Source organism: Thamnophis sirtalis, unplaced genomic scaffold (genome assembly GCF_051295495.1).
Source record: "Thamnophis sirtalis isolate CommonGarterSnake01/CBP01778 unplaced genomic scaffold, rThaSir2_p1.2 scaffold_2, whole genome shotgun sequence".
NCBI lineage: Eukaryota > Metazoa > Chordata > Lepidosauria > Squamata > Natricidae > Thamnophis > Thamnophis sirtalis.
In genome coordinates, this window is record NW_028261382.1 from 41,005,352 (window position 1) to 41,018,544 (window position 13,193).

At 44.7% G+C, this 13,193-nt stretch overlaps 1 protein-coding gene across 1 annotated transcript; it reads right to left on the reverse strand.

Moving 5' to 3' along the window:
- Positions 1-1,555: 1,555 nt before the first annotated feature.
- On the reverse strand, positions 1,556-11,492 carry SLC39A1 (solute carrier family 39 member 1). The gene is made up of 4 exons (XM_087705080.1): positions 11,386-11,492; positions 6,129-6,467; positions 3,704-3,834; positions 1,556-2,694 (listed from the first exon to the last, which is right to left on the reverse strand). The coding sequence occupies exons 2-4, from the start codon at positions 6,328-6,330 to the stop codon at positions 1,990-1,992; spliced, it is 1,038 nt and encodes a 345-aa protein (XP_087561206.1). The 5' UTR covers positions 6,331-6,467; positions 11,386-11,492; the 3' UTR covers positions 1,556-1,989.
- Between the last annotated feature and the right edge of the window lie 1,701 nt (positions 11,493-13,193).

Genomic DNA, 13,193 nt, shown 5'->3' on the forward strand with positions numbered 1-13,193 from the left:
CTCCACCTTTTACCTATGATTCCCATGTGAGCCCCGATCTCCAAGTTAAGGAAAGCACTGGGGAGGGGGGGGAAACAACACAATCCACCAGGGATCTGTTCCCACCCACCCAAAATCACAACAGGAATAAAAAACCAGCACAGGAAGCAAACTGCGTCTAGTTAAAAAAATTTAAAAATACTTTTATTGGATCGTTCTAACCTAAGCCGAGTCCCAGTTTGTCACTTCAATTCCCGGGCGAACACACAAGCTTTTATTTCCCTTTTGCGAAGTTGTCGTCTCTCCTCACAACCCGCAGCTGCCTCCCCCCACCCACCCACTCCCCATTACAAACTGGGAACCCTGCAGAATTTGCAAATCTATCTTATCTATATCTATCTATATATAAAAAAGACAAAACAGCTCCCGATTTATTTTTTCCCCCCTAGATGCATCAGAGTCTACCTCCCATCTTCCCCCAGCGGGCCGGGAACGATGGACGTTGTGATGCAGGGACCTCTAGAGAGGGGGGGGGAAATCCTAATTAGGAGAGGTCGCTTTTGAACGTCCAAGGGGACGAAGTAAAACGTAGTGTGTTACGAAAAAGAAAAGGAAAGAAAACTTTTCAAAAATGTAAAAAAAGGAGGGCGGGAAATCTCTTTGCAGCCTTCACTCTTAAATAGATGTTGTTGTTTTTTCCTCCACTCCATAAAAGGCAGAAAACGTAACCATCCCGTGCTCCTTTAGCCCCCTTTTGGTCTCCCCATTCATGAGGCCCGAAACCAAGAACAAGAGAGTCTTTCTTGAAGCTGCTTTTCCAGGCACGCACAAAAATAAAAACAACAATAATAATAAATTCGTTCGTTTCAAACGGAAAAGCTTTCCAGGGGTTTTCGCAACCGTCCTCTGCATTGTTGGCCTTTTGGAATTTAAACTTTAAGGAGTTTAAGGGAAGGGCCGTCTCTTCTGCTAACCGAGATCCCCAAATTCCTGACGCCTTTGTTTAAGGAAAACTGACCAGTTAATCTAAACCATGATTTAAGTTGGTTAGTTTCCTTGTTTCTCCAGCCTCTCAACCCAGCGAGCGAATCCATAAATGGCAACGTTTGGCAGTGCCCTCTGGCTCGGATTACGACTGCCCTTGGCGACGTCTTCAGCTGCCCACGGACGCTCAACCGCAGCTTAGCGGGTTTTCCGTAAGCCGTCACGTGGTGCTCGAAGTGGCCCGACATTTAGCCGGGATGTTTGGAAACTATTAAACTTAAGGCGTCGGAGCGAGCGAGCTTTAACCATGATGGACCGAGTTGAGAAGCTGGCATGGAGACAAATTGAGATTGTCCAAGGGATGAGACAGCCTCAAACTCTTGTCAAAGGCGTTGAAAGAATCCTAAACTCGAAAATATAAAACCGGGGTTAATTCACTCGTTTCCCACATCGGACAAACATTTAAGGCACTGGAGGAAAAATGAAGGCACTGTGGTTGTCTCACTCAAAGCTGAAGCGAGATGGTTGGCACCAAAAATCTCTCTCTCCCCCCCCCTCCCCACAATATCCCCTCCCTCCCCACAACCCAACCCAATTTATTAAACCAACCCAAACAGTCTCGTTTTGCACTAAATCGAAGTCCTAACTCCGCCACAGAGCTCCGATTTGACTCGATGTAGAAAATATTTGGAGTTTGAGCGGAGCGGAGTAGATATTTTGTCGTGCGGGAATCTTTGTCTCTGATCTTCCCGGGGTGGATTGGCAGGTTTGATGGGTGGCTTGGCTAGCAACGGAGTTCAGTTTTTCAAGAGGTGGGGTTTGGTAGCCCTCGTTAAGAGGGAGAAGGCAAGAACGATGGGAGCCAAAGTTTTTGGCAAACGGAAAACGGGGGAACCGAGGAAAAATATTTGGGAAACTCCCGTAAGGAGGAATCGGTAGTCGTCGTGGCGTTGGATGCTTCCCACAGAGTTGTGTCCGGGAGCTGGCTGGTTTTTCTCCACCTCCCCCCGCGCCTGCCGCCCCGGCTCAGATCTTCACGAACAAAATGCTGGTGACCAGGGCGAATCCGAGCAGGAGAACGATGACCTTCAGGATACGCTGCTCCGAAGAGGCGAGTTCGTGAGGCAGAATCTCCAGGAAGGTGACGTAGATGAAGGTTCCCGTGGCTAAGCCTTCCAGGACGCTGCGGGAGAGGCGGGACAGAGCCGCCATGGGGACTTCAGTCAGAGACACCCCCAGCCCGATGCCGAACGGGGTCATGGCCGAGAAGATAACCAGGCAGATCGCCACGGCCCGGGGACGCAGCCGCCCTTGCAAGAGCTTGAGACTCAGGCTGAAGGCGATGGCACCTTTGTGGATCAGAAGCCCCAGGCAGATCTCCAACGCTTGGGCGCCGTCTTCCTGCAGCCCCACGGCCAGCCCTTCGAAGACGGAGTGGAGCGAGAGCGCCAGGAAAAGCACCACCAAGCGGATGGCCGAGTGGGCGTTGAAGTCCACGTGGACGTGGGTGCGCTCGCCGGCCAGGCGGTCGCGAGCCAGGGGCCGCTGGGATCCCTCCGGCCAACTCTGGTCCTGCTGCAGGGACGGATGCTGATGGGAAGCGGAGTTGAGGAGAGCTTCGGTTTCTTCCAGCGATCCCGACGGATCCTTATAAGCCAGCACGATCTGTTCCAACACCAGAACGATGAAGAAGCCCATCGCCATGATGAATTCTTGCAAAGGGAAACGGAGCTGCCCGGGAAGGGGGCGGGGAGAGAGAGAGAGAGAGAAAAGACAACATCAATTTGAGTTCCCTGCTCCAGACTCCGAACTTCCCCTTCTCAACTAGACAGGACGCCCGAATATCTCGGAAGCGTTGCCGTTCTTTAATCCGGCGAACGACTAATCTCACACGGAGAAAAGAAAAGCGAGCCAACAATTTTTAAAAAATGCAACGATCCCCCCCCCTTAACCAGTCAGGACGCCTAAAAGAGAACCTCCAAGGGGAGGGGCAGTCTACCACAGAAGTTAGGCACTAATTTGTGGGTTTTTACAGCCACCGAAAGAACGAGGAGAAAGTTTCTCCTGCAATATTCGCAGGAAAACGGTTAGGATTTTTGCCCCATTAGCACTCCCCCTGCAAGGAGGGTCGAAGAGGGTTAGAATGAACCGCCAAGAAGCAGTTAAAGAGATAAAGATTTAAGGGAAGAATTGGGGAGGCAAAGTCAATAGAAAAAGCATAGCAATCAAAGTATTAAAGCGGGTAAGGGATGATGGATAGATGATTTCCCCCCCCCCTTTTTTTAGTGTTCTGATTTGCTTTTCCTTCTTTCTCCCTTTTAAAGCGTAGCATTAAAATATCGGAGCGGGCTGTAGACGATGAATGGCCCACCCTTCTATTTGTTGTTCCTCTGATTTGCTCTTCCTTTTCTCTTTCTCTCTCTTCTCCTTTTGGATTGAATGTAATTGTTATGATTGATTTCATTCGTTTTATTTGCGTTAGAAAGTGCGACTCCCAAGTGCCAATTGAGGATCGTTTTGCCTTGCACTCTGATTTAATTCTGCATGATAACTTGGAACGCTGACCACACGGTTCACACATTGATTTGCGATATTAAAAATAAAATAAAATAAAGGGGCCCTCCCTGCTAATCTGTCCTCTAATACCCTCCAAAACCCCGCTCGCTTTCCTCTCGAGAGGGAATTAAAACCTGGAATTTAGCTTTTGCAAAATGGCGGCCCATCGCGCAGCCTCACTTACCGTGACTTGCAAATCCTCCAAGGCTTCGTTAATGCTGGCTAGATAACTAGGAAGCAGGTCGAGAAGACAGGTCCCCAGGAAAATGCCGCCGGCAAAACAACTCACCAGGCTGAGGGTTTTCCGTTGAGGGGCTGTCGGGAGAAAACGGGAGGAGGACAGAGGGGGGGGAAATTAACCGGGAATGACGGCTTGGTGTGACGTTTCCAAGCTGCACACAATCCTCATTCAACTGCAAAACAACTGCAAAATAATTAAGATTGTGTGTCCGTGTGTGTTTTTCTTTTTTGCAAGATTTTAATTTTTTATAGCAAAAAGGCCAGGAGGGATGAGAGACCGAACTTGAAACATATCCAGATCCAGAATAGATTCTGGATTCTGATTCAATTCAGATTCAGTTCTGATTCAATTCGGATTCTGATTCAATTCAGATTCAGTTCTGATTCAATTTGGATTCTGATTCAATTCAGATTCAGTTCTGATTCAATTCAGATTCAGTTCTGATTCAATTCAGATTCTGATTCAATTCAGATTCTGATTCAATTCAGATTCAGTTCTGATTCAATTTGGATTCTGATTCAATTCAGATTCAGTTCTGATTCAATTCAGATTCTGATTCAATTCAGATTCAGTTCTGATTCAATTCAGATTCAGTTCTGATTCAATTCAGATTCTGATTCAATTCAGATTCAGTTCTGATTCAATTCAGATTCTGACTCAATTCAGATTCAGTTCTGATTCAATTCAGATTCTGATTCAATTCAGATTCAGTTCTGATTCAATTCAGGTTGAATCGAGTTGAATCCGAGTTGAAATACACAACTTTTAAAGAGGGGAAAAATAAACTTTCTCAACAGCATCTGATTTCTTTTCAGCCATTCTTTCGCATCTCCTCTTTCTTTAAAATTAAAATGTTATCGGTGACGTTTCTCTCCCACTCCTTCGCCTTTTTTTTCCAAACAGGAGTTCCTTATTTTTTTATTTTCCCCCCCTCCAAGAAAAAGGAAAACGTTGTTTAAAACGGAAAGGCGACATCCTCTGCCTGCCTGAAGCCAAAACCGTGTTTTTTGCTGGGGCCTCGCTCAAGATCAGGAGTTTCCAATAAATATTTAACTTCCTGTTTTGTTTTGTTTTTTAATTATTTGGGGCCGACGGCGAGAATGGCTGAAAATTAAACCAGGCAGTTTCGATCAGTCAAAATTTTAACAAGAGAGCCTGCGCTTACGATGCATCATTTTTTTTTAACGCTCTTCTTAAAAACAAGAGTTTTTGAAAAGTGCGAACAACAATATTCCCCTATTTGTTCTTGGTTCCCCCACCCCAAGGCCACAGGAAAGATTAAATGTTCAAACGGTAAACTTACGCCGGATTTTGAAATAAAAGCAGATAAGTAACTTACCAGTAGCCTCTTTGGATCCAACCTGGAGGATAAACAGCCTCTAATCTAAGTCCCTCTGGGAATGGACTCAAACCACAAAAGTTTTCTTTTTTTTTTAAAGAAGTTCAGATTCTGTTTCAATCCAGATTCAGTTCCGATTCTGACTCAGTTCCGATTCAATTCAGATTCAGTTCCGATTCTGACTCAGTTCCGATTCTGATTCAATTCCAATTCGGTTTTGATTCAATTGAGATTCGGGTACAATTCAGATTCTGATTCAATTCAGATTCAGTTCTGATTCAATTCAGATTCAGTTCTGATTCAATTCAGATTCAGTTCTGATTCAATTTGGATTCTGATTCAATGCAGATTCAGTTCTGATTCAATTCAGATTCAGTTCTGTTTCAATTCAGATTCAGTCCTGATTCAATTTGGATTCTGATTCAATTCAGATTCAGTTCTGATTCAATTCAGATTCAGTTCTGATTCAATTCATATTGATTCAATTCAGATTCAGTTCTGATTCAATTCAGATTCTGATTCAATTCAGATTCAGTTCTGATTCAATTCAGATTCAATTTGGATTCTGATTCAATTCAGATTCAGTTCTGATTCAATTCAGGTTCAGTTCTGATTCAATTTGGATTCTGATTCAATTCAGATTCAGTTGTAATTCAATTCAGATTCAATTCAGATTCAGTTCTGATTCAGTTCAGATTCTGATTCAATTCAGATTCAGTTCTGTTTCAATTCAGATTCAGTTCTGATTCGATTTGGATTCTGATTCAATTCAGATTCAGTTCTGATTCAGTTCAGATTCAATTCAGGTTCTGATTCAATTCAGACTCAGTTCTGATTCAATCCTGATTCTGATTCAATCCTGATTCGAATTCAGTTCAGATTTAACTCCGGTTCGGATTCAATTCAGATTCAGTTGATTCAATTCAGATTCTGATTCAATCCTGATTCCAATTTAATCCCGATTCAACCAGTCGCGGACTAGCCCCTTAGACCCAGCAACCCCCCACCCCCACCCCCAAATCCACATACCAAAGCTTCCACTGTTGAGGGCAGACCCCGGCCTCCGGAACAGCCAAAGGGGGATGAACGCACACAGCAGGGTCACCAACAGGAGTAGAACCAGGGAGCCCAGCTTCAGCTCCAGCGCCTGCACCGAGCGCGGCGTGGTCTCATACGGGTTCCAGACCATCTTGGCCTCCAGTTTCGTATCCGAGTCCCACGATCCGGCCATCCCGAACACGCACCGATCTACAGCCTCTTCAATTTGGGGAGCCTCCAAAATTTGCCGCACTCAAACGTCGCACCCCCTTTTTAAGTCCGCGGCGCCTTGTCCATGCGCTGCGGGTTTCGACGCCCCAAGAAGCCAGCCTACAGGAAGGAACGGGGGGAGAATTTTATGACAGTCCTCACTTAGCGGCCATTCCAAGTTACGACCAACTTTTCAAAAAGTCGACTTTGACGCTCCGACGGTCACAAACACCCACATATCCCCCTCCCCACTTTATAGGCATTCTGGACACTTGTCAACCAGCTTAAATTGGCAGCAGTCCCAGCAAATTTGTGAATCTGTTACCCTATTAATTTATTAGAATATTTGGGGAAGGAATGCATTATAAGCAACTCCAAACCTCCCCCCCTCCCCGAAAAAAAACACCTGAGATAAAAAGAATTAAATAGATCAGTTAATAAACCGGAAGTTTGACGTTCACACTTTCATTTATATATAAACTTGGCTGGATCATGGAAAATAAAGTAAGGCTACCATTATTAAATTATCGTTCTGCAATTAATGGCTTGGTTGGTTTGCCCACGCTCAGAGGTGTTCGGATATGAATCGGATTAATAAATACATAAATGATTCAAGGTTAAATGTATTTGGTACTATTAGAAGAAAGCAAACCTAAGCATTTTTCTTCAATTTTTTTTCGCAATAAATGCCAAACTACCCCTGCATATTCCATTCCTGGAATATCAGGTGTTCCTTCCCAAATGACTTATTATTATTATTATCATCACAACAGCACAATTGTATCACAGCGGCCAGTTGTTTCGCCAGATTTCGCATTGATTACTTATTAATAATAATAGTAGTCGAGCCGAGGTGGCGCAGTGGTTAGGGTGCAGTACTGCAGGCCACTTCAGCTGACTGCTATCTGCAGTTCGGCGGTTCAAATCTCACCGGCTCAAGGTTGACTCAGCCTTCCATCCTTCCGAGGTCGGTGAAATGAGGACCCGGATTGTTGGGGGCGATATGCTGACTCTGTAAACCGCTTAGAGAGGGCTGAAAGCCCTAGGAAGCGGTATATAAGTCTAACTGCTATTGCTATTGATAGATAGATAGATAGATAGATAGATAGATAGATAGATAGATAGATAGATAGATGATAGATAAATAGATAGATGATAGATAGATAGATAGATAGATAGATAGATAGATAGATAGATGATAGATAAATAGATAGATAGATGATAGATAGATAGATGATAGATAGATAGATAGATGATAGATAAATAGATAGATAGATGATAGATAGATAGATAGATAGATAGATAGATAGATAGATAGATAGATAGATAGATGATAGATAAATAGATAGATAGATAGATAGATAGATAGATAGATAGAGGACCCCGATTGTTGTTGGGGGTGATATGCTGACTCTGTAAACCATTTAAGAGAGGGCTGAAAGCCCTATGAAGCGGTATATAAGTCTAACTGCCATTGCTATTAGTATTATTACTATTATTGGTATTATTGGTATTATTAGTAATATTAGTAATATTAGTATTATTATAACCCCATCTGATCATTTGGCAATCCAAATAGCCCCCCACTAACAACCAATCACTCAGTGACCAAAGCTACAGCGGAAAAACCTGACTTACGACCGTTTTCCACACTTACGACCATTGCAGCGTGTGTCCCCCCCCCTCCCCGTGGTCACAATCAAAATTCAGACGCTCGGCGACCTTCTGACAAGCGACGTGGAAGCACGATTCGCTTCCCAACCTCAAAGGGACGGATTCGCTTTAACGACGGCGTTAAATGGGGCAACACACTGACTTCAACCGCAAAAATCTGGGGCTTCGTTTCGGTCGTAAGTCAAGGACTGACAATTTTTTTTAAAAAAAAAATGTGAGCCAGCAATCGGAAACGGGGATAAACGGATGAGTCAAGGACCCATTCCCGTAATTTGCCATTTCCAAGCAGCTGTAAACTCCCCCCCCCCATTTATGACCCCTCCTGATTTATATCCAAGGTCAAACAGAGGGAAGGGGAGAAAAAAACATTTTAGATTTTAGAAAGGTCTGCAGAGATTCTGGGAAACCCGCCAGCCGTGTCTGGGATCCGAGAAACTTTTCTTTTAAAAAAAAGAAATTTTTAAAAAAAGTACATTTCGGTTCTTGTTATTTAATTTGCTGCCAACACAGATCGCCAGGAGGAGGGGAAAGAAAAGAACAAAATAAAACAGTGGGATTTTGCCAAGTTGCGGGAACTAAATTTAACCGAGGTTTTTTTAAAGTCACTTCCCCTTAAGTTGCATTTTTTTAAAACCCAGGTTTGTTTTTGCAGAAGAACAAGTCATAAAGTGGGGGAATCGGGCAGATATTTTGAAAAACAGGCTCATAAACAAGCCGCTTTGCTTGGGAAAAGCAGGTCTGTTTTTTAAAAGAGCTTCCACAGCTCGAGGCAGTGTATCTTTAAGCATCCTTTCCACCTTAAATTTCGGTTTCCATCCATCCCAGAGTATCGAGGCTAACGGGTTGAAATTCTTAATTCAACCTCTGGGTTTGATTATTTATCTTTGGATTTGGCTGCTAAAAACTTTCTTTTCTCTATTCAATTTTGATTTTATTTTTTTAATTTTATTTTCAGGAGCCGAAATCCTTGAAATGTTCACCCAAAATCTAGCCAAGCCAAGCTAGAAACTAATTGGGGGAAAGGCAGTTCGTTTCTATAGCTTGTTTAATTTCTAATTCAATATAATTCATAAATACATGTTTATATAAATATAACTTATATAAAGGTTCCCCTTGCACCTATGTGCTGGTCGTTCCCGGCTCTAGGGGGCGATGGTGCTCATCTCCGTTTCAAAGCCGAAGAGCCAGCGCTGTCCGAAGACGTCTCCGTGGTCATGTGGCCGGCGTGACTCAACGCCGAAGGCGCACGGGACGCCGTTCCCTTCCCACCAAAGGTGGTTCCTATTTTTCTACTCGCATTTTTTACCTGCTTTCAAACAGTTGGCATAAGCTGGGACAAGTCATGGGAGCTTACTCCATTATGCGGTGCTGGGGATTCGAACCGCTAAACTGCCAACCTTTCTGATCGACAAGCTCAGCGTCTTAGCCCCTGCGCCACCGCGTCCCGTAAATTATATATAAATTTGCTAGCTAAAAATCGAAAGTCCTGCCCTGATTAAAACTCGGTCAATCCTTTGATTTTAATGTTGGTTTTTAACCTGTTTATGTTTTTAGCTTAGATGTAACTGTTAGGCACTCAAGAGTTATCCCTATGGTGAATCCGGGACGTCAATACATTCTTATAAATAAATAAAAATCAATGTGGGTTTTTTTTGGGGGGTGGTGGTGGTAAATAACTCGCTGTCTTTTGAGAATTCCCTAAATTTGAAATTATTCAGACACCTTGAAAACCTTCAGGAAAAAATGGAAAAGGGCGGAATTTTCTGATAAGTGGAAAGTTAATTTAATTATTAGTTACACAAACATGGCTTCAAAGACAAGCTAATCCTTGGATTAATCATGGGCCGTTAAAACTTCCAGCAACAGCCTAGTCACCTGAGTTCTCCAGGCAGACTTTGAACTGACATCGAAGCGAGGGATATGGGATTTGTAGTTCCACTTCTAGGCTCGCACACTTCACCCAAACTGACCCCAGGGATTAATCTAAATAATTTTCTGTTCTCTTGGAATTATAATGATAATCTTTCATTTTGTATCCCGGGATTGGTTTTCCTAGCTTAAGATAGATGATAGATAGATAGATAGATAGATAGATAGATAGATAGATAGATAGATAGATAGATAGATAGATAGACAGACAGACAGACAGACAGAAGACAGAGAGAGAGAGAGAGAGAGTGAGATACTGTATAGATAGATAGATAGATAGATAGATTGGAGGGAGGGAGGGAGGGAGGGATAGATAGATAGATAGATGATAGATTGATAGATAGATGATAGATAGATGATAGATAGTAGACAGAGAGAGAGAGAGAGAGAGAGAGATACTGTATAGATAGATAGATAGATTGGATGGAGGGAGGGATAGATAGATAGATAGATAGATAGATAGATAGATAGATAGATAGATAGATGATAGATAGATAGATAGATAGATGATAGATAGATAGATAGATAGATAGATAGATAGATAGATAGATAGATAAATAGATAGATAGAATTAAAAAGAAAAGTCTTCCATTTCAACAAAGAGAAAGAAAATAATTAACATTAATCCTGGCTTATTCCCACCCCGTATTTAAATTTGAATTAAAAACTCAGTGAGGCTAAGTAAATGACCAGGCTTTCCAAATTATGCAGCTCGGCTCCATAGCACCCCACCCCTTGGGAAACAATCTCCAAGGCTCAAGTTTAGACACCCCCTGTCCCACCAAAAGAAATCCAGTGGCCATGAGTTCCACAAACCCTCAGCAGGAAAACACCCCCCCCCCCCTAGGCAGCAAAACTGCTTCAGCGCCTTCATCCCTGCGCAAATGAAGTTACTCCCAGGAGTTAAGCTTGACTGCAATGCTCCACCAACTCCCCCATCTGGGGATGATGGGCCTTGTAGTCCAGCATAGCAGGAGAGCCGCTCTTGAAATGGAGAGGTTGCTGGGGTTTTTTTTTTCCAAAGAGGAACAGTGATTGTTTGGGGGGGGGGGGTTCAGTCGGTGGAGATAGTTGGCTACTGCTTCCCTCTGGGGATGATGGGCCCTGTAGTCCAGCACACCAAGCAGATGATGCACCCTCGGAAGAAAGGGTACCCTGCTTCAAAGAGGACTAGGAAAGGGGGAGGGAGTCAGTAGGGGTCTTGAGAGACCACCAACCCAACCCCTGGGACTTACTGGGCCAGGACTACCATGACCATCCTCCTTTGCGGCTGGGGAGCATGGGACTTGCGATCCAAACCCACCTTTGGGGGGGTGTAATTAAGAATGTAAGGCCCCCTTAGGACCCCTACTCCCCTTCCCCAAAAGGAGAAGGGGGTGAGAGACCCATTCCCCCCCTCCCTCCCACCGACGCTCTGCGGGAGACCCCGACTCACCGGCGGCCGCAACTCCGCGCAGTTCCGAAAGTGCCTGGACGTTCCAAAGGGGCGTGGCCAGGCCCGAACCAGAGGAAGGAAAGCAGTGTTGCATCCGCCAATCAGCTTTTCGGCCCAGTGTTCGAAAGGGCGTGTCGGCCGGGAAACAAAAAAAAAAATCGTGGCTCAGCCAATGGGAGGGCGTCCTTTTTAAGCTGGGGCGTTCGAAAGAGGCGGAGCCGGGAGGGCGAAATCAATACATTAATTTTAAGAAAGGCCAGGTCCGAAAGAGGCGGGGCCAGAAGGCTGTTCCTGGCATGCCGTTTGGCGGACGTGCAGACGGATAGCAGGCCTGGCCAATGAGGCTAGGTTGGAAAGAGGCGGCGCCCGAAGGGTATTCCTGGCGTGCCGATTGGCGGACGCCCAGACGGACAGCAAGCCTGGCCAATGAGGCCAGATGCCAAAAAAAAGGCGGGCCCCGAAGTCTGTTCCTAGCGTGCCGATTGGCGAATCGCAAGACGGACAGCAAGTCCTGGCCAATGAGGAAGACGCAATGCAGAAAAAGTGGCTTTCCGCTGAATTTTCAAGTGGATTGATCGTCACGTGTGAAAGGACCTTCCAGGGAGATCAAAGCGTGTTGCAACAATGTTGCAGCAATGGAGGGGGGGGTGAGTCAGAGCTCCCCCCTCTTCCAGGAAACTCCATTCCTAATCCTGCCTCCCATTTACTACCTAGCTGTAGTACAGGGTCTCCTGTGTGAGCAGGGGGTTGGACTAGATGACCTCCAAGGTCCTTTCCAAACTCCGTTACTGTTCCGTTGTCTGATTCTTCCTTCTGGCTGCAACCAACCCGGCTTCCCTTTGCTCTTAACGACAGTCTTCGTCGTCTTTCAGAGCCCCCCCAAGTTTATATGTTGCAAAGTGAGACATTTTGCTTTCGCTCCGTTTTACGACCTTTCCTGCCTCGGTAGTTACAGCGACGCACTGCCGGCGTGAAATCAGCCACCCGGTCATTAAAATCAGCCACCTGATCCATTTTCAAGGCTTTTTTCGCCCATTTTTGAGACTTTTCTTGGCCTGTTTTCTTGGCCCATTTTTGAGGGTTTTTTCTGCCCATTTTACAGCGGATTTTTTTTTTGGGGGGGGGAATGACAAAAGCCTCAAAAACCCAGAAAAGTGGGGGGAAACCCTCCAAAACGGGCCAAAAAAAGCCTCAAAACAGGCCAAGAAAAGCCTTGAAAACAGGCCAAGAAAATCTGAAATACAGGCTGAAAAACGCCTCAAAAACAGGCCAAGAAAGCCAGAAAAACAGGCCCCCAAAAGTCTCAAAAATAGGCCAAGAAAAGTGGAAAAAACCCTCCAAAACAGGTTGAAAAAAGCCTCAAAAACAGGCCAAGGAAGCCGAAAAAACGGGCCCGAAAAAAGCCTCAAAAATAGGCCGAAAAAAGCCTCAAAAACAGGCCAAGAAAGCCAGAAAAATGGGCCCCCAAAAGCCTCAAAAACAGGCCAAGAAAAGTGGAAAAAACCCTCCAAAACAGTCCAAGAAAAGCCTTGAAAACAGGCCAAGAAAAGCCGAAATACAGGCTGAAAAAAAGTCTCAAAAACAGGCCAAGGAAGCCGAAAAAAACAGGCCCCCCCAAAGCCTCAAAAATAGGCCGAATAAAGCCTCAAAACGGGCCAAGAAAAGCCAAAAAACCCCTCAAAAACAGGTTGAAAAAAGCCTCAAAAACAGACCAAGAAAAGTGGAAAAAACCCTCCAAAACAGTCCAAGAAAAGCCTTGAAAACAGGCCAAGAAAATCCAAAATACAGGCTGAAAAAAGCCTCAAAAA